Source organism: Planococcus citri, chromosome 5 (genome assembly GCF_950023065.1).
Source record: "Planococcus citri chromosome 5, ihPlaCitr1.1, whole genome shotgun sequence".
In the NCBI taxonomy this organism is placed as follows: domain Eukaryota; kingdom Metazoa; phylum Arthropoda; class Insecta; order Hemiptera; family Pseudococcidae; genus Planococcus; species Planococcus citri.
The window spans coordinates 28,911,387-28,937,506 of record NC_088681.1 but is presented as its reverse complement, the minus strand read 5'-3'; the positions used below and the strand labels follow the sequence as shown (position 1 = coordinate 28,937,506).

The window sequence follows — 26,120 nt, the reverse complement described above, 5'->3', positions numbered from 1 at the left end:
GCCATTGCGGAGACCTTTTTTACCTTGGTGCGTTGAAAAAACGACGCTACAGACCTTTAAAATCCAATCTCATCCCACACAGAACGCATACAGCTTGAAACCCATCAAAAGAAAATAAGGTGGGTACATGGAAAATCAATTTTACTAACCTTTATTTACGTAGAAGAATGAAAATAGCAGATATACTCATATTCGTTAAAATTTATAAATAATTGAATGAAAGCTCACTCTTACGTACGTGTGCTTATCCCACATTTCTTTAATAAAAGAGATCATTATTTTATACAAATGAAAGAAGCAAAAGAAAACCATCCAAGTGTTCATTCATAATTTTATGGTAAAATGTTCATTTTTTTTTTTTTTTTCTAATTAGGTACATATCAACAGAGTGATCCAAGAATTGTTCGCCAAAAATTAAACAGCAGATGGGTATGACAAGCTGCTTTATCATCGAAATCAAAGGGGCAAATATGATTTGAAAATTAAGAAGTTTCAAAATTTAAAGGTTCATGAAAGGTTGAAAATATTCAAATCAGGTTTCCTCATTCAATTTTAAAGATATGCAACTGGTCATAACTGATTTTCTTAGTTCGTTTCTTTTAATGTTACGTATTTGTCTACGTCATTGTAGTTGAATTTGACAGACAAATTTCAGAAACACCCTGAATATTTTTTTCAAAATTTTAACCAAAATAAAAATCAATACTTAACAATTAAGTTTGCATTGGAAAAAAATGGTATTCAAAAAAAAAATCCAAAAAACTCAGAATTTACATTTTTCAAAAAAAAAAGTAAAAACAAATCCCTTTTAAAAATATTGTAAGAAACAAACGATAAAACCTAACGTAATTTTCTAAAATGAAAAATTCAAATATCGAATAAATGATTAATTTGAAAAGAAGACGAAGTTTCTAAATTATTTTGCATCATACAAAAATTCTAATGCTGCAAACAATGTTTCTTTTTGCTAATGTGGAATCTTGTGAGAAATCCCAAAATGAAAACAAAGAAAATTGACCAAGAATCAGAAAAATAAAGAACTTTCCCAACAAATTGGGCATTTGATTTTTTTTAAAAAGCAGCCTCTAAAATAAATTCAAAATTCGCATTAAGGTGCAAAGTTTAAAATATCAACATTTTTTTTTTTTTTTTTTTTTGAAAAGTAGGGTAGAACAGAAAAGAAGTGGAATACATTTTTCAGGATTCTAAATTGAGATTCAATAATGGTCATTTTCTAGTCCATCAAATCAAAAACTATGTACCAGTTTCACTAATTTTGAAAAATTTAAGCTTGTCGGTCAATGAAAAATATTGCTATCAACTCATTGAATAATCCCTACTTTTGAACTCTCTGATTAAAACGACAAAATACGTACTTCCTGGTGAAATACACACCCCTCAATTTTCAAAATCCATTGTTTTTTTTCAATTTTCAAAAGTTTTCTTGTCAATTCTCAATTTTTACAGTAGATTGCTTTTTTCGTGATTTTCGAGGATTTTGATAGTATTTTACCAATTTAGATGTTCATGACAATTTCGCCAGTTTTTTGTACCTTTTTGGCCATTCTTTTGTATTTCACATAAATCTAATAACATTTCATTTTTTTGGGGGGAAGGGGGGATTTCCAAATTTTTTCCATTTACGTCTGTTTTTTTAATTTTTCAGAATTTTTCAAGATATCTTACCGAGACTTCTGCAGATTTTCATCCTAATTTCGCCAATTTCCAGAAATTTCTTGTTTTTTTTTTTCAATTTTCATTTTAAAAAGAGAAAATGTTCAGGGATTTTCACGGAAAATTTGCCATTTTTTTCGAAATTTTTCGTCAATTTTTCATGTAGGTTAATCGACTTTTTTTTCGTTATTTCTAAATACTTTTATGACAATTTTTACAATTTTTTGGTTCAGAATAGGTACCTTATTTACTATTTTATTTGTATGGAATTTCATTTTAAATAAGATACAGAGCTTTTCAAGGTCCTCAGTTATCTGATCGAAAAATATGAAAGAAAACGAGAAATCTGAATGAATCATCAAACGAGAACAGGAAAAGAACCTCCATCATTTCTTCAAAGACACGACGAAGAAGGTAAGTTATCCCATTCGGTATCAAGTATTCCTTACAGTTCGATTTAACAAACCACGGAGAAAAAAATTGACAGGTATAGGTACATAAACATGGAAGTTTCACCTAGTTTCTATATTTTAAGGCTTTTCATAGCTCGAAATAAAAGCACACATTTGAAACCGAAGCGACACAGATTCGTTCGTTTATCGTCCCAAATTCGTTACACACGAATGACCATAAAGTTGTATGAATTACACGCGAGTACACCTACGTCGATGAAAAATACCGAATTGGCATGCTACATATATCTCTAGCGGTCAATTACTTCGGAAATTCTTCCGTTTCAGAGATTTTTTTCCCCTGCTCACTTGGGGAATTTCAACTCTTTTTTTTTTTTTGAAACCCCACGAAGCCGAAGTTAGCAAAACACCTACGTGCCAGTTCCTGGCGACCTACACTTTCAAGCCGGCTCAGTGTACTTCACTTGGTAAAAAAAAAAATCTTCCACTATAAACACAAGCAGGATGAAGTCGCAACAGGGCGAACCCGCCAACGCACTTGAGCCTACTTTGAAACAGAACCCTTCTAAAATAAAGGCGAGAGCTCATCGTAGCGAATTCATTTACTTAAAATGTCATTTTCAATTCGAGATGACAATTCGGAGTCGATGAAAAAAATATATCACCGTCACGATAGCGCAGATCCTTTTAATTTTCAACGCACGTGCGAAAACTTCCAGACAAGCATGAAATACCACACGTGGATATTGTAAAGTTCCTCGAACGTTAGTACATACTCGTACAAAATGTACACGTCGCGTCGTATGGCTCAAATTATACATCTGTCGTGCCTAAAAAGGTACCTTTCCAAACCTTCGGCTTCGAAACACACGAAACTTGAATTTATGGAAAGGGTCGGTAAAATAAAAACGAAATAGAATTTTGGTTTTTCAATTTATTTCTCGATTTTTAGCGAATTTCTAAAATTCAGAACTCCACCACTCGTGTCAAAAATGAGATTTTTGAAACTTGTTTTTCAAAAAATAAACACTCGTGGTTTATTTAAAATTCTCTTTCTCAAATGCCTTTTCAATTCTAAAGGTACGCAATTTAGTTGGAGAAGCTCTTTTAAGCACCTTGAAAAATAATACCATGTACTGTATTCACATTCCACATCTAAAAAATTGTTCACTCGAAAACATTCAAAAACCGCAACCTCCTCGAAAGTTAAGATAAGCATTCTATACACAAAAGTATACAGCAGACATTTGACAAGGACATTCTGTACAACGTTTCGTTACATACACATACACAATAAAACTTTACGGAGTAAATCTTGATTTTTCTAAAAAACCGATCGTCGTTCCGGCTCATGCCAAGTTCTCTCATCATCGCGTACTTCTACCTACGTAATAAGAAAAGACCTTTTCATCGATAGCGTTCAAGAAGACGACGACGATGTCGTCGTCGCAAACGAAAAAAAAACGCACCATCGCCGCAAATTATTTTCATAATTGAATAAAGCTCGAATAACATTACAACGATAACCCATTTACCGTTGACAAAGGTTCACGCCGAAGTAAAAGGGTTTGAAATAAAATTAAAAGCGACGTCCTGCCCTCTGTCTTTCGCTTTGGCGAACAATCTGATGATGTTTTCGCGATTGCGAGTCGAGCTTTTTACTCAGCGATGTTCGCCGTCGTCGTTTAAACTTCGTTATCGGCCAATTTCACGCTCGTACTATGAGCAAAATGACACTGAAGGCGATCATCGTAGGAAACCGCCCTCAAATTCTCTCTTTGATCTGCCCCGTCGAATACCGATGCGACTTGGAGATTATTTACTTAGCAAAACCGTACGTATATTATACGAGAAGTTCCTAATTCCTCCACCTCTTCATTCGAACGCATCCCAGCTCTCCCTGCCCTCATTCGTGTTAATTTGCTGCTTTTAACTCGACATAGTAAACTGTACTAGTCATATCGTCTCTTTCTCTCGCCGGACTCTAATTAAACGCCATAAAGTTACGTAAACAAGTACCTAAATATACCTATACCTTTACCTGTCCCCTGGTCCCTTTAATTTCGCTTTGCTCGTAAAGATACGGATAAGTACGACCGAATGATTAACCACTATACGTTCGAGTTTGACCAAACATCAAATATTTTCCCAATTTAGGATACATATCCCTTTTAGAGGTGGTATTTCATCTAACCACAAGTAAGTACATGTTTCTCCCCAACACATGAATCCGATGAGTGCTACACGAGTGTATGTACATAATTTACACGTCATTGAGAACCATGAAATTGGATGACAAAACTTCCAGAATGCCGATCTCGAAATGTACTAGTCATAGAAGCATCCTTATCGATTTAATTTTACTTTTCATCTTTGGCTTTCTTCATGAACCAAACCTAACTTGGACAGGACAAATCAAGGAAAATTTATGGAGACGAAAAAAAATGAAGGTGTTCTATAGCACGAATTAAACCATTCATTTTTCAATTCAAAACGCAACTTTCTTCATTTTTTCTAATTTTTTTTTAATGAATAATTTTTTACTGTGTTAATCGATATAAGTAAGTATTACATACTACAATTTTTCGAATTTTTGATGAAAACGTTTTTAAACAATTGAAAATTCTTCAATTTTTTTCAGCGTTTTGTTCTTATGTATTTTTTAAAATTTCAATGAAGAAAAAATCCTCATCATTTTAAGATTAGATTACAAAAAACGAAATGTTTAAGTCTGACAACGATTTAGAATTTTAAATTTCTTTAGATAATCTCATCAGAAATCCTTTTGAGCTATTTTTCTTAATTTTTTTTTGAATTTTCGTCCCATTCTGGAAAAAAATTTTCCGGTGTTTTTCCCTCTCAATTTCTCCAGTAGCAGAGGCTTCAGTTTTGTAATATGTATTAATGTTTCAGAATAAATTGAAATTCTGTTGTTTTCATGAGAATAATTTTCCGATGTTCATGACTTTTTCTGAGTAGGCCTAAGTATCTGATATTTTAGCTTCAGCATGAGAGCACTTCAACCACCAGGAACATTTTTGGATCGGACAGAGAAAAATTAAGAGCATCTAAAAATGCACCAGCAGATCAAATTCTTGATTAAATTCCATTTTTCGATTTTAAGCTAATTTTTAAAACCTCAAATTCAGCCCACTTTCCACGAAACATTTTTTATTAGATAAAATAAGAGAAGAAAGTTGAAATTGTATGTGTTCTGTATTTTTTGATCACTCAAATCGACTGATTGTGGAATCGAGTCGTCTTGGAACCTTCAACGGATTTTTGAGTCCACTAATTTGAGAAAAATTGACATAAAAAACACCAAAATGAAATTCAGCACACGAATACTCGAATTTGCCGACTTCGTGGTTCCTTTAATCGAATTTGGCAATATTTCCAAAATTTGTAGCAGAGTCGGTTCAAATCCATACTCATTTCGATTTTTTTTTTTGAGAACTGAAAAATTCAAAAACCGACCAGAGGCTCTAGATTAGCTCAGAAGAGCCATCAATTGATTCTGTACTCAAAAATAGGCTGTAAAAGAAATTTAAGCTTTTCACCATGACGCAACTGTAAACAACCGAACCATTCATTCTTTTTTTCAACCGTTGGAGAAAAAATTTTGGATAACAAACTAACAGAAAGGAATTTTGGAAAATTGTTCCCAAATCGATCTAAACGATCACAGATATTTTTTATCCGAATTTACAAGTTCTGAATTTCATTTTGGCTCATTTTTTTCAGCAAAAAATTGAAAATTGAAATCGAACATATAAAATTTAATCTAATAGTGTATTTTTTGATGTTTTTTTGATTTTATTTTTGTGAAAAATCACTTATTTTTATAATTTTTTGACATTTTAAATAAATCTTACTATATCAAATATAGAAGCAGTCCCTCCTCACCTCTTCCCCCAAAATAAAATCAGCTCAGTCCAAAAAGAGTAACAAAAATATGGAATTAAATGGAATAAATTCTTTTTTTTTTTACAGAAATGAAAGAACTGTTGCAATTTATCAAGCAAAAATTTATTTTGGGCTGATTTCTGAAAATGATGGCGAATGTTTTTGAAAAAAGAAAATTGTAAATTTTCATACAGGTTGTTCTCAGAGTGATTTTTCAACAGATTTCGATTTCAATCCTGAATAGCAACGATAAATTTCTACAGCAGTACATTTTGATTATTTCATTACTCTTTTTCAAAATCTTCACTATCGTATCATCGAACCGAATAAATTTATAATTTACGTATCACGATCCGAGCAGGAACACTTACCTCAAGAAAATATTATTAATCTGTTTACGTATGAACGCTCTTAAGCCGAGAAATTTCCCATAAATACGATGCAGAACAGTCTTAAGGTAATCTCTTTCTCTAGGATCTTCGCTATCAAACAATTCTAGTAACTGAAACAAATTTGAAACGAAAAAAAAACATTAATTAATCGTCCATCAATTTATAGTTCACTGTTGCTCATTATCATTAATACACAATATAAACCACGAGCTAAAAATACCAGCAAACAATAATTTTACATCTCTATAAGTAACTCTTAATTTTGTCATCTTCATCGTCACGTCACATTTTCCAAATTTTTATTTCTGTAACCAATCAGATCACAATATCTAATTCGGTAAACTAACAGAACTCCCCCTATAGTATACTTTTTCGAGAATCCATACAAAATTCAAAATGAATTCCAAGGAGAAATAAAAACGCTACAGCGAATAAAGGAAAGCATTTCTAAGTCATATTGCGTAGAAAATAAAGAGTACAACGAGACAAAGTAACAAAATTTTTGTACTAAAAAAATTTCGTCTTACCTGTAAAACAAATTTTTGGTCAATAACTCTTTTGCCAATCGTCGGCTGAAAGTCTTGTGATTCTAAAAATTTTAAGAATAATTCGTACACTATCTGCAACACACGGATTAAACACAAATCATCATATTAATACGAACATTCGATAAAAGTATAAGTAGATATCTATTCTATTCAAATACATATTAAGTAGGTATTTATGCGATATTAACTTTACTAAATATAGCTAAGTAGCTGACTGAATATTTAACAAATTGAAAAATCTAGTCTATATGTAGTTCGAGCTCAACGTCACCAGAGAGAAAGTCGGCTTTTCCAACGTACAAATTACAATTTCCTCGTGCATGACTTTTAATGCAGCAGCTCACAAAGCAACAGCGTAATATTTTACCAAAGTTGACAATTTGCCTCACAAAGAACATCAATCCTTTAGCCAGCCGTCATTTCGACTGCACAGCAGCCCCTTGCCTATCGTCGTATACGCCAGTCGCGACTTCTTTTTACCCTGACATATTGCCCTGTCTTTCGCTCTCCTTTTACCCAGACCATTATACCGGTACAATGAAATAATCCCTTTGCGAAAGTTCCACCATATTTTCCATTTTATATACGTACGATATTATGCGAATATCGTTAGCGAGTGGAATAGGCGTAGATATACGTAAATGTATGTAGCATACGTGCATATTACACATCCTACCACCAATAACGAGAGAGATGAAAAAAATTACGTTTTTCGCTTTTCCATATTATAAGGTTTGTGAGTAGGTACATAGTATATGTTGGCTCTCGTTTTTTTTTCATTTTCATTTTTTTTTTTGCCTTCATTTCATATCCGTTTAAAATATCGTGGCGTAGTTAGTCTCATTCTACGAGTAGGTACGTTTCTCCGGCATTTCACCCTTTCCTCGGTGCGGGGGTTTCGTTATTTTTTATTCATTAATTGGCGGTTGTGGTGGCGGCGATGGCATCCTCGAGCCTCGACGCCGACGGTAAACCAAGTCGAACTATTGCCAGTCGTTTCGCCAACTATAGACGAATTTACCATTCGCATATTAAACGTAAGCAAACGGAATATTTCCGATGAATTTACATAAATTACCATTACAGCCAATATGTGCAGTACATTACATAGCCTACTACATGTGCGAGTATATTACTCGTACGTATGTATGTGTACATCTATGCATAGGTACTTTTACGCTCGTAAAGCTCGAATGTAATGACGTAATCGAGCGAAAGGGTGGCAATTTGATTTCGATTCGGTATCCATTAAATAGTGCATTTTCAGGTATGTTAAGTATCTCTTCAATGTTCAATTAATTCGAGTGGATGGTAAGGAAAAGGTACGTATACAACTACGTAAGTCTAGGTACTCGTTTACGATTGATACACATCGTATAATCGTAACTACGATTCAAAAAGAATCATTTGCCGAAAAATGAATAAATTCAAGAGATAAATCTTCTTCAAGACGAACATTTGTCCAAAATGATGAACGAATGTCATAATACAATTTTTTCGACAGGCAGAAAACGAATCACTTGTCATAACGAATCGTCCATTCATGTCCAAAAAATACGTCTGATCTATAGTCGAATCATTCACAACCAAAAATTCATTTTGATCTACAGGGTGTTTTTTCATGAAAAACTCCCTTCTTACCACAGCATAGGCAACCCATATTGAGCTCATGTGCACATATTTGCCTAACCTCAGAATAAAAGGGGCTGAATTAAGCTCTCACAAAACAAAATTCTTTCAAGGTGAGGAAATGCACTTTGTTGAGCTTAGCTAGTTGATTACGAAGACTCGTACGAAGCAAAATATTCGAAAAATATGCTCATTTGAGTTGATCATTTTCACCATTTTCCTTAAAAATCTCGAACATTTTTTTACGCTTCAATATTATCAAGTAAGTACATAAAAAAATGCCTCAAAATTGGAGCCAATTCCAGCAAAAAATTGTGAATATTGAACATAACATTACTGAAAGTGATCGAATATCAGAATCAACCTTTTTTCAACCAAATTTTCAGAAATCTCTCCACTCAACCCCCTCCCCTCCCCTCATCTTCACTCCCAAACACACAAAAAAATTTACAAAGTCAAATTTTCACAGGAAAATTTTCAAAAAATTAAAATTGGAAGAAAATTTGTACACTAAGTATTTTTTAATTTTCAATCAAAATTATTGAAAAAAAAAACGAATTGTACGCTGAATTTTTTCATTTTTTCCCTACTTTTATTTCCTGTTAGACACCTTGAGAATGAAATGATCCTCTCAAAAATTACATTTAAAATCATAAAAATCACGAAATCAATAAAAAAAATTCACTAAAAATTTTCCAAGATTTCTGTCTGAGTTAAACGGTACTCGAGACATGAAACATAGTAAACAATTTTCAACATGACATAAAAACAACTGAAAACTATTGAAAATCGTTTTTAAAAAAAACATCGAAAATATACTCATCATTTCATCAAAAATCGCTTGAAATACGTCTTAAAAATTACCAAAAATTAGAGTTCTATGTCACCAAAATTGAATGAAAATTTGTCAAAAATTTCAAACTGATCAGTTGTTGAACATTACCAAAATATTTCAATATAGTTCGATTTCTCAAAATGACATTCAACAAGCGACTTGTTTGATTAGGTGTCTTATGCTAGATCTATTCAACCACTCTCGACTTGAAAACCCACCAGTTTTAGCCCATGCCCATTTCGGAGCTCCTAGTAAATTTTCAATTTTCTCCATAAATTTCAAATTATTTTGAAAAAGTCAAAAAAGTATTTTCCCTAAGAGTAACTTCGATTATTATTACTGCCTATTGGAGAGATCGATGTAATTTTAGCAAAATTTCATTCTATTTTGGATGATGTAGGAACTGTAATTTTCGATAATTTCTTAGACAGAGCTTTTTTGTGGGGGAGCGCGGGGGGGAGAGACTAAAGGAGAGTTCAAAAATATCAAAAAATTGCCATAAAAACTAAAAAAAATTTAAAAAAATTTTTGGTAACTTTTTCAAAAAATTATGATTTTTTTTTGGTCACAATTATGCAAATACGTATGTACAAAATTTATCAAGGCTGTCTCATTGAAATTTACTCGTAAGAGCCATGGTTCATTTTTAGTCCTTTCATTTCCAGAGAACACTGAAAACTCGTTGCAGGCTACAGAATGGCTCAAAAATGCTTCTTTATCAGTTGGAGAGTTGAAATGACGCAGTTGAGTACTACCGTTCTCACTGGATTCAGATTTTTTTCAGTTTTCTGATTGTTCATAAGTTCACCAAAAATCTAAAAATGAACTTCGCCATTTAAAAGTGAAGTTACAGAGGTTTTAGGGCATGTTCTTTCTATCCAAGTTGGTTTTGAGGGGTTGCTTCAAGTGATTATTCCCTCAAAAATAGATTCGTATGCATTTTTAAATGGTAAATTCCTCGCGAAATTCTAAAAAATATATCACTGGGAGAAAATACACTGAAAAATGAAAAAATAATTCTTACAGTTTTTTCCCTCAGATTTTGGGTCCTCCTTCTACACATTGATTCAAACTTTTCAAAGTGGATTTTAAGCCAAATGTATGAGGTACAAAAAAAAAATAGAAAAAATTCAGGGTTATTACTCTCAAGTAGGTACTTCCACTTCTCGAATATTCCTTCTCAATTTACACTTCTTCATTCATTCTTCAAATTTTACACCAATCAAGCGCAAAAACACCGACCATTTTCCAACCTCATATTAAATAGTTGTTCTATATTCTTAATTTCGTAAACGATTTTTCGTAACCAGTTCAATTTACATACAATACTCACAGCTAAGTGTGGCCAGGCAGCTTCTAGCGTAGGATCGTCTTCTTCTGGATCGAAGTCTGGATTCTCACTCGGAGGTAATGTACGGAATAAATTCGCGGAGATCTGAAACACATTAATAAAACGTTGACATGTTAATTTAACGCACAAATGCTACACAAAGTAAAGCTTACATTACATTTACACATCAATGAAAAGGTCTCCTTGTCAAGGTGTACCATCATTTAAACCCATTTACCATCTTTCCTATACGTATACGAAGTACCTCTACCTGTACCTACCTATGCATTCTTTTGATTCATTAAAACGTACAACATTTAAGCTAATTTAGCATTTAGTGCTTCGATCCGATGAATGATTAGATAATACAAAATCCTTTCGAGCAAAAGAGTATTTTCAACACGAGTACGTCTACGTATGTATAATTTCGACACGTACTGCAATAATTTTTTTTTCCGGGCCGATTCGATAATATTCTACGTAAGGTTATTACTGTCGTCTCTTCGCCCTGCCGGACAATGGTGCGCATTTTCACAGTATTTATTTTTCATAGCACGCTTAGTTTCATCAAATAATGACGATTATTTATTCATCGCTTTTTTTACACGACTAAAATTAACGCGAAAAAATTTGCTTCGAAATGAGAAAACTGTCAACTGAAAAATGACATTTTTCCCCGTTTAGTTAGGAAAATTTTAATTTTCAATTTTACGCGTTTGGAAAATGAATTGCACGCGAACGTTCGGCGTTAATGAATTGATTCTTCGAACCGTTTGATGAAAAACAAAAAAAAAACAAAAAAAAAAGGTTTAAAAATAATGAAATGTCGATGGCAGTTTTTGTAAATATCTTTTTTTGCCGGATTTCGTGTCTGGAATAAGAGTAATATTAGGATTATTCAGCTATTTTAGCTCTATTTTAAAAATATGATCAGTCATGATTCTAATTTTTTTTTTTTTTAATCAATGTTATTTCGTTGTCGAATCAACAACATTGATCAAGACACGGTGAACTTGAATGAAAAATGGTTGTGATTTCAGGATATTGGAGGTAAGTAAATGAAAATATACCCATTAGCCATTACATTTTAGACAAAAGTACCCGAATAAAACGACCAACGAGGAAAATTCGGCCAACAGGAAAAGGAAAATCCTTCAGTAAAAAGGGTTCATTTTAATGAACGATGATCCATAATTTTCTGCGAATATAGTATTATTTTTCATTTTTCATTAATTAAATACTGTATAACGTCCGACTTGTCCTTCGTCCGACACTTCAACGAACTCCTATATCTACTTCAGGATATACGAATTCGATGTTTCAATAAGTTTTCCAACACCACTCGAAAAATTTCCCAATTTATTGCCAAAATTTCCACTAGTCTGGCTCTTTTCTCTAAATCCATAAATTTCAACCGTATACAAGAAAAATGACATTCGATAAAAACCTATCTATCGCACAACTGGCCATTAAATTTCTTCGGAAAATTTTCTAATCATTTTTCACATCGAAGTAATTTCCTTTTTTGATCTAATTTTCTTCTTTTGTGTACATTCTTGTACGTCGCCCACGGTCATAGACGAGTAACCCGATCGATCATCTTTCTTTTTTTTCGCCAGCTTTTTTTCAACGGCCCGATTCTCGTTTGGAGAAAAACCACAGACGAAACGAACACCGTTGGTATTAAATTATATTTTCAATATCTACCTACTCGCGACAAAAATTCGAATCGATTTGCGATAATTCGTCATACATGTGCACTGTGCAGGTATACTACGGTTGTATATTTCGAGCTGGTAGATTTTATTACTATGACACTGGATTGTTTTGAAATGTACACACGTAGGTACGTACAATACACATAGTTTCGCTTACCTCATCGTCGTGTTCAATTATCACACGTTACATTACGCACGTTATTACGACCTCGGAAAATACCGCGATACAAAGAACGAGTAAGATTTGCATTTTGGAAAATGTTTTTCTCGACTTGTGAAATTTTTCGAAACGACAATTTCACAAAAATATAATTTACTTGCATGAAGGCGTTTCGTTTACGTAAGAAAATGGAATGAACTCAAGCAAGTAGTTTTTTTTTTTTTTTGGATTTTTTCGGAAATTGTGAAGAAGGAATGGAGAAAATGTGTAATAATTTTGTTTCGAGATTTCTTAGCAAAAGTTTCGTTCAGAAAACGTAAAAATAGAAGAAGTCTGTCCTTCAAAATTTTGAGTCAGAAAAATTACAAGTACAAGAAACACAAGGAATAAGTTGATAGTTTAATTATTTAAACGCTGAATTGAAATACGTACAAAAGTATATTTTTGTTTAAGTAACAAAAATATAAAATTAAAATTCAAGGTGTTACGGTTCAAAATTGTTCCCTCTTTTATCCTCATAAAAGGATGCATATAAATTCAGCTTGATAGGAACAAGGACAGTAACTTTATTCAAAAAAAAAAAAAAAACATGGGAACTTTGCATCAAATTATAACAAAAATTATTCAGAAAAATTAACCTTAAAAGACTAAGAGTCGAATTTCGCCCACAACTTCACGAATCATAAGACCATTTAGAATTCTAATAATCCTTCTCTTGCGTATGAATCGTTTTCACTTTGATGTTCGTTCGCTTTAGAAAATTTTGAACCTTTGGTGAACTTTTTTTAAGACTTTCAATCCAAACACATTTAAACCGGGGTTTCGATTATATTTTTAAAAATACAATTTTTCGTTTCAAATTCATAAATTTTTTTCTTGGAAAATCTGAAACAGAGAGTAGAAAGGAACGGAATGTGAGCTAGATAAAGCGTCTATCAAATTCATAAAATAGAATTTTTTGACATTTTTTCGACCTGGTGCTGGTCAATTTTTTTAATGATGTGCCCCCCCCCCTCATCTCTCAGTTAATTAAATGTTTTCCCATCATTTTAAAAATGAGAAGGGAACGTATTACCGAATCGAAAAAATGAAAAAGAATGACATTTTGATGACTTTTGAATGACTTATTTAAAAATTATAGTCCAAAATCTGAGATTCAACTTGAATGGGCAATTTTGATGACCCTTATATTATTATCACGAAAATTCATCAATTTTTCATTATTTTCCACAATTCTTCGTAATAATTGAACATTTTTGATATATTTTGCTCAATGTTCACAATTTCTTATCAATTTTTACTCAATTTAATCATTTCTATGACATTTCCAAAAAATTTCGAGCGATTTTCAAAAAATGTTGCTCAGTTATGTTCATTTTAAATTCAATTTACGATAACTTCAAGTACATAACTACATAATTGCCAAATTTTGCAATTTTTATTATGTTTTCGTAATTTTTAATAATCTAAGCGATTTCAGGACTGGTACTCAATTTTTTCCAAAAAAAAAAAAGAAGTAACTTTAGTAATCAGAAAAAGTCAAAAAATGACCGAAAAGTGACCAAAAAAGTACAAAACCTGAACAAAACATTTAAATACAGAAAAAAAACTTACGAAAAAAAAACACAATATCAGACATTGAAATGTTGTGATTTTTAATAATAATTATAAAAATTGAATCATTTTGAAACTTTTTGATGGAAAAGCGAGATTTTTTGGCAATTTTTGGAAACACAGTGAGAATTTTTGCAGTTTCTGGAAAACAACCCAGTTTTCGGCAAAAAGCAAGGCTTTGACAATTTTAACCAAAGGCAGAGCTTTTTGGCAATTTCTAGTGAAAAAAACGAGACTTTTTGGACAATTTATGAAAAAAAAGACTTTTTGAAATTTTTTTGCAGAAAACAACAATTTTTTAGCAATTTTGCTGAGAAGCGAGAATATTTAACACAAAACAAGACTTTGACAATTTCAACAGAATGCAGGGCTTTTTGATAATTATGGGCTAGAACGTAAAACGTTTTGGCAATTTTTGGCAAAAAGACGGGACTTTTGAATTTAAATACCTAATAAATTCAAAAAAAAAAAAAAAAAAAAAAAAGGTAAAAAGCCAGAAAGCCAGAATTTATGTCAAAAAGCAAAACTTTGACGATTTTAACCAGAAACAGTCATTTTTGGGAATTATTGGCAAAAAAAGACATTTCTTCGCAATTATTTAGGAAAACGGAGACTGTCTGGAGGTCTTTGGCGATTTCAGGTAAAAAAAAGCGAAAGGAGACTTTTCAATTTCTAAAAAGTTGGTTTTTAGGAAATTTTTGGCAAAAAGAACGAGTTCGGGACATGAAATATTTTTGTCAATTTTTGAAAACGCGAGAATTTTGAACAATTTTTGGTGAAAAGCAAGATTTAGGTACAATTCAAGTAAAAAGAAGGATTCTTGACACAAAATGGTCCCAATGCAATTTTTCATATTAGAAAGAAGAAATGGAACAAAGAGGAAGAAGAAGCATTTACATAGAAATGGGAAAATTCAACACCTTGAATTCTCGAAATTAAAAACATGAGTAAATATCAAAGATTTTGAAAAAAAAGTCGTTGACCGATCTGTCAAAAATGATATTCCACGATTCAAAATTCGTCAAGTAGATCGGTTCAATTACTTTAATATTCATTCATCTTCCCCCTCGAATATGGAGAATTGTCATAAAACGTTGACATATTGCAATTGGAGTCCCGATGCCTGCATCAGAAACTTAATTGTTTGCACTATTGTAGACACTGTACCCGGAGGGCACAGGTACACTGGTACAGTGTCTATAGTTTTGCACTGATATATTGGGGAACCTTGATTTCCAAACAAGCTGACCCAAAAAAGACTTTTTATTTTATCACTCGATATTTCAACTTTTACGTACAAGCAAAATTTTATTACTGAGAGATAAGTGGAGAGGGTGATATGACACCTTCCATTGTTCCACGTTTGCTAAAGACGCTTGCTGCTTGCAGGAAAATGCATCGGAGGGATTTCATCAACAAGTCTGTGTTTATTTTGAAAACAGCTGTTTTCATTTTCATTTATTTTGTTCTCAAGAATATTGAGAAATTGCTTACATCTAATACGACAATTCCAACTCACCATTTTAATAATCTCCGGGTAGACGGATTCTGTAAGGATGCCCCTTCCTTGGGATATATATTCGACCAATTCGTTTAGAGTATTCCTTTTAATTTCTTTGCCTTTTAGATCGGCGGTGGGATCGATGAAATCGAACGTAACGCAGCACTGCCTCAGCTTACGAATAAATAATTCTTCCTGTTCTGACGATGGCACATCTACAGAATAACAACAGCAAAAAAAAAACAAACAAACAAAAAACCCATTAGTAGATCATAAAGTAAGTACCTCTACCTATGTGAATTTTTCAATTTTATTATATTTTTTCATCGCAACAATCGTAACACAATTTTCATTTACTTGCGCTCAGCGTCATATTTCGCGTCGTTGATTGACGTCACTCGGCGTACCGCACCATTTCGCGTCAGCCGATCAGAGAGTTAAAAAAAATTCCAAAACTGGTTCGTTTCCGTTCTTTTTTAAATGTATGTATTTCGACCTCTCTTTCTACGAGTAGTATCACACACTTTAGTACATTGGTTTACAAAGCCGGTCGGCGGTCGGCGGTCTCGCGAATCGTGTTCGAGGCTTATTTGTATTTTATAATACACGAAAACACGCTTTAAAATTCGCGCTACAAGTATACGTATAGCCTACGATTTGATAACGTTAAACACACACGTGAGATTGGCGGCGGTCGCACCAAACGTGTCATACTTGTACTCATTATAACGGTAATAAGCGACTAAGCAGCAAAAATGCCATATCTGTTCGGAGTTGCGAGCTGCCTTGTAGCCTGTAACCGTAGCCGTTTCGGCTCTGTGGTTTCCCTCCGGCTGCTCCGGTGCAAAAATCACACATATACGCGACTATTTCTTCGACGAAAGAAAGCAAAACTTCGCGTCAACTTTTTCACAGAAAATGGCTTTTTGAGAAAAAATATTGTATTTTCATATAAACTATAATACTGTCTGCTCGGCCGGTATACGTACTTCCAACTGACTCGGTTAATTAAAACGACCTAAAAGTACAGGTATCGTACTCGTTTAGTTTTCTTTTCAAACTCGTGTACGGCGAGACGCGATTCCGGGTCCGTTCTTTTCATTTTTTTGCTCGTGTTTTTCGGTTCCCATTTCATTTACGTGAAAAATAATTAAAACTTTATCATTAAAACGAGCGTAAAAATCGAGTCGACGCTTCTTAATTACGTAATACGCGCGAATATTGCCTTCTTTTGACAGGCAGCTCGACAATGCGACGCATAGTGGACCATTTTTATTTTATTTATTTTTTTTAAGAAAAAAAGGCACGCTTCTGATATTATTTTGATAATAAAATGAATCGAAGTACAGAGACTTCGGACTAAAATAACAAATTTTTCAATTATTTCAGCGTTCAGAAAAAAATTTGCTTTTCAGCAAGTCATGCCCTTGGCTCAATCCAGAATGGCGAGCTGAGCTAAACGATACGCTGGAGGCAGCTCCCCTTCCGCAGCATAAATTGCAAATTTTCGACGAAAAAAAAAATCACGTTTTTCAAAACGAAAATTCTTGATCCCCCTCCCCCCATGTTTTCTTTTGATCGTCTATCATCTGTCCAAAATTATCACGGAGATAAAATGAGGTCAAAATTGCAAATTTATAAGCACGATGAGACGTAATTTTGAAAAAACATGTGTAGACACTTTCTTTCTTCGAAGCAGAATTCAAAGTTGAAAAATAAGCGAGTCATTTATAAAATTAGCATATCGAGCAAACTTTCGGTGCATTTCACCTAAAATTGAAGAAAAAGTCACGTTTAACTTCATGAAAAAACCTACATATCGCCCACGAAGAGAAAAATTAAACAGAAATTCCCTTGATTTGTTCTTTCTTGACATAAGAATTTTTTCAATAACTTTCCATCGTGTCCTCGAAAAACTACTTTAATTTCACTCTAGGTCTTTTTTACCAACGAATTTTTCCGCCTCATCGAAAAAGGTCTTTACATGGCGGAAAAATTTAACCAAAAACGTTTAAGTAAAGCAATCAAATTAAAATCTTTAGATAGTAACCAATCTGTTACCCTAAGAACCCAGCTAATTAAAAAAGAAAATACGAAACTTTGAAAATTTCAAGGAAAGTGACTTCCATTATTGGAATTTTCATCATGGAAATCTCTTTCTTTTCAAACATCGTATGTTCGTTCAGTAATGGCAGAAACAGCGATGTAAAAATTCCCTCGATTAAAGCTTCTTCTTTTACGAAAGTGTTTTTCAAAGACAGTTAAATCAGGTACGAAATTTTTTTCTTCGTCATTTAAAACGAATAAAGCGTGATTTTCAACTAGTAAATCACTAAATAAGCACATAGATTATACGAGTTCGGCTATTCATCGAAAATAACTCGACCTTCTGCGAGGAAAATTAATTACCCAATTTAGCTAAAATAATTGATGAAAATTTCGCAAAATTTCAAAAACAACTCTATCAATACGACTTTACCATCACTGAAGGCCTGTCTCGTCAAATTATTTCCTAACCAGTGTCCAAAATTAGACGCTTCTCACGAAATTGTGTTATTTTCACAACATTGTTACTATAGTCGACGAAAAAAAAATTGTAAAAACCTTCCTAGTCGACGTTCTATTTGCATTTTTTTTTCGAAACTTTGCTTATTGACGCACACGTCGTCGTTTATTTGCGAATACTTTTCTCAATCTCGGTTTGATTTTTTCTTTTATCTATTTGACTATTTACAATTTACCGTTTCTTCGAAACAACTTAGCTCACATAATCGTCATCTAAGATAAGTATAAATTCGCGTCGTCGCCGCATACTAGAAATGGGATTCTTTTATTTTTCATCTATATAACCATAATGTGGTATAGAATCCATTACAAATCTAGCTCGTGTACCGTACGAGTATCAGTCGTCATATCGTACCCGGCATGGCACCTCTTTTACAACGTCTCACAATAAGGCGATAAATTTACGTTAAGCTCGCATCATCTTTATTCCTTCTCGGCAAATATACGAGATATTCGACCGAAGTAAATTTTCTTCGCCGCAACGAAAACATGTAATATATAAGGCCAAAAAAACGAAAAAGAAAAAAAAATCAATTGTTCTCAAAGTCAGCTCGACCAAAGTACATATATTCTAAACGAGTGACATTTCTCAAAATTTAACTCGACTCGATAAATAAACGTAAAAAAAAAGGCCAGCACCAGCGAAAGGTCTACACGAAGACGAGCAGTTTTTCAGCTTCTTGTGTATAATTGACGAAGAACGTTTTACTCATTTTTAGCTTCCTGTCTGTTGTATAATTCGCCAGCATATCTTCCTTTCTTATTCTTCTACGCCCTGTTTTTTTAAATATACCTTTTCGCTGTAGAAATTTTAAATTTGCTTACTGTCTTCGCTTAATGAACGAAGATCACTTCCGACCTTGCCTCCTGCTTCCGTGCTTTTGTGAGCTTAAACGAGTTCATACCTTTTAAAAGGTTTAGCGAGAAGATAACGTTATAATATCGTACGCATGAATTTTATAGTCAACTATAATATAACTTCGTAACACGAGTTTATGATACGATGACTTCCTCGTCCCCTCCTTTTTTTTATTTATTAAAATGAATCTGCCTCGCTTATAAGTTCAGTCGACAGAGAAAGTATTTCTAATTTTCAACGAAACAGAAACTAATATAGGTGCATATTTGAAAGAAAAAAACTGGACTGGAATTTTTTATAGCACAAGTTCGTTAACGAAAAGAAATTTTTCACGTTTCATTATTCTTACCTTACACGAGTAGGTTTATTTCTAATGTTATTAATTCCACACCGCGTGGCATAATTTTTCAATTTAATTAACATGGAGAATTTTAAATCAACCATTTCTGTAAAAATTTTTTCAGTTTATATTTTCGTTCATAAACTTTTTTACACCCATCAAAATTCTCATATTTTTTTTTTAAAGGCGGGGAATGAAAATTGCCAGCTGCTTCTCTGCTTTGCTCGATTACTTGTTTCAATATTACAAAATTTTTCAAAAAGTTTTCTGATAAAGTAATACCTACAAATTGAAAACAATATTTTAAAAGGAAGCAGGAGAGATGCACAGAGAGGAGGGGCCTCAAACTTCTGAAAAAATTCTCATCTACGTCTCCAGTTCTGTACCAGCTTAAAGTTTAATTGAACTTAATTTTTGAATAATTGCTCTTGTTCACCATGGTATGTATTTCGAGTGAAAAACTAAAAAATACATCAGAATGAGTCTCCTAAATTTTAGCACCGAAGTAGGAATTTCGAATTGAGGCTTATTATTGGCAAGCTTCATTCTTTTTACTTCTGATACCAAATTCACATCATAAAGATACAGTAAGCAGGGATGAAACTACTGGAGGTGAAAGGAAGGGTACATTCATTTCTCTACTCAAAAATTCATCAAAAAATCGGAAAATTTTTTCAAAAATTGACCATATTTTGTTTGAAATTGGCAAATTTTACGACTTGAGCTGAAAAATTATGTTTTGACAAAAAAAATTGGCGAATTTTTTGTTTTCACAACTCGACAGTAAACTGTAAAAAAATTGAAAAATTGACAACAATGTTGGCAATTTTCATAATTTTGACGACTTCCCTGACATTATTTCAAAAAATTTGCAGAAATGACTGTAAAAATCAGCAAATACTATTTTGACAAAATTTTGTAAAAATTTCAAAAAAATTGCCAAATTTTTAAAAATTTTTAAAATTGACTGAATTCTAAAAAATTAGTCAAGTGTTGAAAGTGCAACAAATTAATGAATTTAAAAATCCGAATTTTATTTAGCAAGTAAAAAATTTAGAAAGATTTGATTCGTTGAAAATTTTTCCGAAGTAAAGCTAATTGCGTCAATTTTATAGTAGATGCTTGGAAAATGATCTGTTCGGAGGCAAAAAATTGAATTTTCATTCTTAAATTACACGTATTTTTGTAAGCTTTTGCTCTCGCTTCGCTTGGATCTGTTCGATTTCCTTTTCCTAATTTGAAATTTCTACAAAAATCATATTAAATTCTGAATTTTCGAAGACAAAACAAATACTCGTAATCTCCTCACATAAGAAATATCGTTTTTTTACTTTTCAAGATACAAATTTTCGAAAGCTTTTGCGCTCATTTCTCTCGGGTAAATTCATCTATTTTTTCCAAAATGAAAACCCCAAAAATTTAAAAGAGAAAATGAAAATTGCTATAAACTAGTTATATGAACATATCAATTGGTAAAATTGGTATTTTGTCTGAGGCCAGTCAGAAATTTTCAATCTGACCCTCTCCCTCCCCCACCTACAGTTTCGTCTCAGACTGCAAAGCGTTATAGAAAATTAAAAAAATTTCAAAATTTCAAAATGTAAACTTTCCAACCCTTCATCACTTCCTCAATTAAAAATTTCTTCAAAAATTGCGATTTTCAAGAAAACGAGAAAAACAAATTGATCGTGATAATTTATGATGGAAATAAAAACAGGGTTGCCGCAAAAAACTTTTCAAAAATGCTTCTCTGAAGTCCAAAACACCTGCCACAGTTCAATTTTTGTTTAGAGCCAGCTTTGAAATACGTATACTTTCAATTGAAAAATACAAAGAATGGTTGACATTATTTCATACCCTTTTAAATAAAAAATTCATTAAAAAAAATAATAATTACAAAAGCTATATTACCGTTATTTTTAATTTGTCACATTTGACTCATATCATCATATTAAACACGAATAAAAACATCCATCGAACATGATTTAAGAATAAACTTTTCATCCTTTCGAATCTCTCATGATTAAATTTTCCGGTCAATATTTTCCATTACTCTAGACACCTTTACGACCAAAGCGATTCACGTTCGATTAAGGCACAGGTACATCTCTAATTCCAGCCATTACGTATACCTACGTATATTGCGAATTTATGTAGCATTGGAATAAATTTCTAGAATCGGATTGTACATACCTAATAAAATGATTTTAACAATTTTAATACCCCCCTAAAGACTAATATTTCATTAAATTACAACTTCACGATAACAGAACAACACACAGACGAAATTTACGACGACCTTTTGGTCTCTACATGTAATTCTACATAGCTTTTCTCTCATTTCGCTCTCTTTCTCTCTTTCTTTATTGGTCTTCTTCCGAAAAACCCCATCGACCGGAAAAATTACCGGAATTCTTTTTAGCAGCCTTGGCCGAAACATATCCGTGTCTCGGTGGCTCTTCTAAAACAAACCAGACACACCTCGTAAATAATAGTATCAGTTAACGATACTCGTACTACGAGTACATACAGCGAAGATTAAGTAGTAAGTACTTGTAACATAGTTTTTACGGCGTAAATAGTGTATAAAAATAAATTACTACGATAATAATATCATCATGTATAGTATTATAGTACCTTCGTTCACACTTCACACACTGCTCTTCGTCGTCGGAGCCCTATGCTCAGTGCTCACTGTTTTATTTTTTTTTTTTTTTATCACATCCGTCGTCTGTCGAGTTTTCCATATCAATCATCATGTTCTCGCGATTTCATATCCCGCGACCATACGATTAGTTTTCCGTTCATCGCGTCCTCCTATCGTTCATATCGAAATTTAATACATAATTTATTATTATCGTGTCCGCACCAACTTCTTCCAAAACAATATGCAACATTTGATACGTGAGCCCGCAACATTGATAGTTCTTTCTTGTGTGAAGAAAAATCTCATAGGTACGCGAATTTTAATCACACATGAGGACAACAACACGTGGATGGGTAATTTGATCACATGTGTATAGTGTCCCTGTCCATGCACAATGCACATATTTTCTCGATCTCGTTGATCAATACACTGGACGTTCAGGAGGTTTTGAAACCAACAATATAACACGTAGGATTTTTTTATGCCCTTAAAAACACTGAATATGCAGTTCACCCCCCCCCCCCCCTTACACAAAAAAATATATAGATCTTCGGGTTTTTTTTGCCATAACAAGGTATTTGAAATTTCTGGACAATTCTGATATTCTCGTTATTTTTTCAAAAGACCTCTGAAGATCAAAATACGCTAAAAAAATATGCCTGAATTCGCATTTATGACCTGAATTACAAAATTCTCATATGCCTTTCAAAAAATTCATCATTTTTTTCAATTTTTTCTCAACTTTTCCCAAAAATGGCATTCTAGTACCTATACGAATTGAAAATTCAAATGCATGGTTTTTTGATAATTTTCCATCTTCTTATGACTAGTTTAATAAGGCAGTTTTGTCGAAAAAAAATTGCCAGCTATTAGACGAACATTAGGTATAACATATTTCCACAAAATAAGTTCTTCAACTCTAATGGATTCCAGAATGAAAGACGATTCACGAAACACCCTGTATTGTATACCGGATAAATATCCAAATATAGCGAGTATCAATTCTCGTCGAACAATATTACAAAATACCATCGCGGATATGATATCACCTCGATGAATTTGATAAAATCGAGATAGTTTACCATTATTTTCGTAACAACGCGCACGTAATTAGCAGATATTTCCAACCATTTAAAAAAATTCGATAAAATACACGGTCAATTCGAAAACGGTGACTATCGGGGCGAGAAAAAAAAATATGGATTAGTTGCACATTGAAAAACCAAACGCGAACGAACCTTTTTTCATTAGCTTAATTAACTCTTTCGAAAAATTATTATATCGATGGTACATATAAAATAACGTTACATCGCCGAAGCTGACCAGAGCTGAGTAATCTTAACGATAGGTACGTAGGGATTTTTCCTTTCACGTCGTCGATTTATGAAAAGTTTTCTCTTCTGTATGATTACTTGATTATATAATAACCTTTGATAATATACGAATAATTTTTTGCACGTGAATGTGTTTATTTTTATTAGGTCAAGTTTTCAGAGCGCGTGTGGTGTTCGAGAATCGATTACGAATTTTGCCATTTTCAAGTGCATTTATTGATTTTGTTTTTTTATTTGTTTCCCCCTTATATTTTTAAATAGCTTCGAGACCGATTTAAATTAATTTATTCCAAGTAATAAAAGTGATTCCGAATATACATGAACTGATGTTAGTATAGAAGCTAAAAATTTACCAGTAAGGAAGCCAAATGGAAAATCAGAATGAAATGCTGATCGATCTCAAAGACCTGCAATTCAATTAAAAGATGCCTTAAATGTTACTAAAGGTCATAAAAACATTTCGACTAAACTTGCCTTGTTCCTAACACCTCGATTGAGAGTCATTACCTAAATCTTTGAGCACGACGAGGAAAAATTGGCAATTTTGAAATTTTTCACGTCACACTCCGAAAGTTTTTTTTAAAAAATGAATCCTGCAAAGACTGAGAAATTTTACGAACACCAGTTATAAATTTCAATAAAAGAAAAACGACAGTTTTCCTATATAGTAACGAAAAATAGTTCTTACCTACATTTCTACTTATTGGATCACGAAGGCTCATCAAGCAAAAGACAGAAAAGGACTTCGTAACAATCGTCATGTCAAAATTTACCATTACGTTTAATTAATACCACGACAACGATGAGGCCGAAATTAGGCACCACGTCAGTCGTCAGTCGCAAAACATCGTTCGAAAATAACTTCAAAGTAAAATCTCGCTTTTAAAAACTTTACGAAGAAAAAAAATCAAAAAGTTAGTACTTTGAAAGAAAAAAAAAAGAAAAAGAAAAATTGCTTCTAATTCGCATCATCTATTCTTCTCCCTTTCTAAAAAAAATTAATCACCCGGCAATTTCGACGACAGTAAAAAAAAAAATCAATAATGTAAATTCAATTTAATCAAACTACTCGTTTTTTCTCTCTCGATCGTACAACTTGAATTTCACTTTTCAAAAAATAATTCGCCGATAGGTACTTAAATGAAATTTTTTTACATTAAACTTCAGTCATTTCTGTATAGTAACTCAACTTGGAAATAAATTCGACTCCGTAACGATTTCCTATTTCCTCGACGGTTACATTGTTGTTTTCAATTTATTTTAAATCCGTCGTAATTAATTTTATGCGTTTTTAATTGAATATTTCTTTACTTTTTTTTTTCCATTTCAATTACGAATTCAAATATCTGTACCAACTCGGTATTTATTTAAATAGAAAAGAAGTCATTTTTTCCTAAATACACACGGAGGTATATCCACCCAGTATTTTCATACTATAATAAAGGGACGAGAGCTTTGCGTTGAAAAAAAAATGCGTGGTCGATTCGTGTTTCCGAAACATTTTGTATAGTCATTAGACCACTAAGAAGCCGTAAAAAATGCTCACGTTTCAATTTTTTTTTTCATTTCAGAGATTCCTCGTGAAAGAAAATATAAGAAAATAGAAAATGATTACGTAATCTACATATTATATCACTGTCATACATGTACTGTAAAAACAAGGTGCTTTCAAATTTTTGGAAAATTCAAAATTTACACTTTTTCTCGAGATTCTGATCAGATCTGAAAGTACACGAAATTCATCGAGGAGATGACAAAAGGAGGGAAGAAGGGTGCAAGAAAAACCTTGAAAATATTCAACCTCAAAAATATGGAAAAAATACAAGAAAAAAAATTATTTTTCTCATTTTAAGGGCTTGATAACATGTCTACGTTTTCGAGTAATTTCCATATTTTTACTGTTTCGACTCTACCCCCTCCCCTATTCGAAGATTCGGAGAGTCCGTCTCCCATTTGACCAAAATTTCATAATTTTTCATCACTCATTGTCATTTCACTACCTCCAATTCGCTACGGCACCATTTTCCTCCCATCTCCAATTATTCGAAGTTTTTCTACGCAAAAAAATTCGTACAATTGTTGCAGCACATCAGAAAACCGAAACTCTTTCCCCATGGTCAAAAAATTGATACTTCAGTGCGTGCCAGTAATAAAAAAAAACGATTAAATCGTCTAATAAGCAGCATTATTATTCGTTCAAATTACACGAATCACAAGAGTCATAATAGACCTATAATTTGATGCCTCGTAAACATCAATTTTAACTACCAACGTTACAATTGGCGAATCGCCGCCCCTGACTGGTATCCAGTCACATCAAACACACAAAACGCGAATTATTTTCCCTTTTTAATCTACGTATATCGAGCATAGATACCCACGTATGAAAAAAATCCTCTTTAAATCGCGGGAAAAAAGGCGATAAATCATTCGAGTACTTCGCCATCACACCTTCATCGTGCGGAAACATCCGACATGCGATTTTCGTCGTTCGTCATCAGGGTATTAGAAGGGTAGGGAAAGGGATGGGAAAACATTAAAAAATATACGCATATTGTACAAATTTTCGCGTCATTTGTTCGCGTATTTAGACATCCCCAGAAACAGTACAAAAGTTGTCAACGATAAAAGGTTTTCTCGTAGCAATTTTCTCGC

At 32.8% G+C, this 26,120-nt stretch overlaps 1 protein-coding gene across 3 annotated transcripts in view; it reads right to left on the bottom strand.

Annotated features, from left to right (window-relative positions):
• Positions 1-26,120, bottom strand: part of wdb (widerborst) — a 90,511-nt gene that overhangs the window by 9,308 nt on the left and 55,083 nt on the right. For all 3 annotated transcript variants that reach the window (XM_065366556.1, XM_065366557.1, XM_065366558.1), the window contains exons 3-6: positions 15,739-15,935; positions 10,731-10,832; positions 6,913-7,005; positions 6,365-6,495 (exon numbers count right to left, since the gene is read on the bottom strand). In XM_065366556.1, the coding sequence (XP_065222628.1) occupies positions 6,365-6,495; positions 6,913-7,005; positions 10,731-10,832; positions 15,739-15,935 (523 nt within the window). The remainder of the gene's footprint in view (positions 1-6,364; positions 6,496-6,912; positions 7,006-10,730; positions 10,833-15,738; positions 15,936-26,120) is intronic.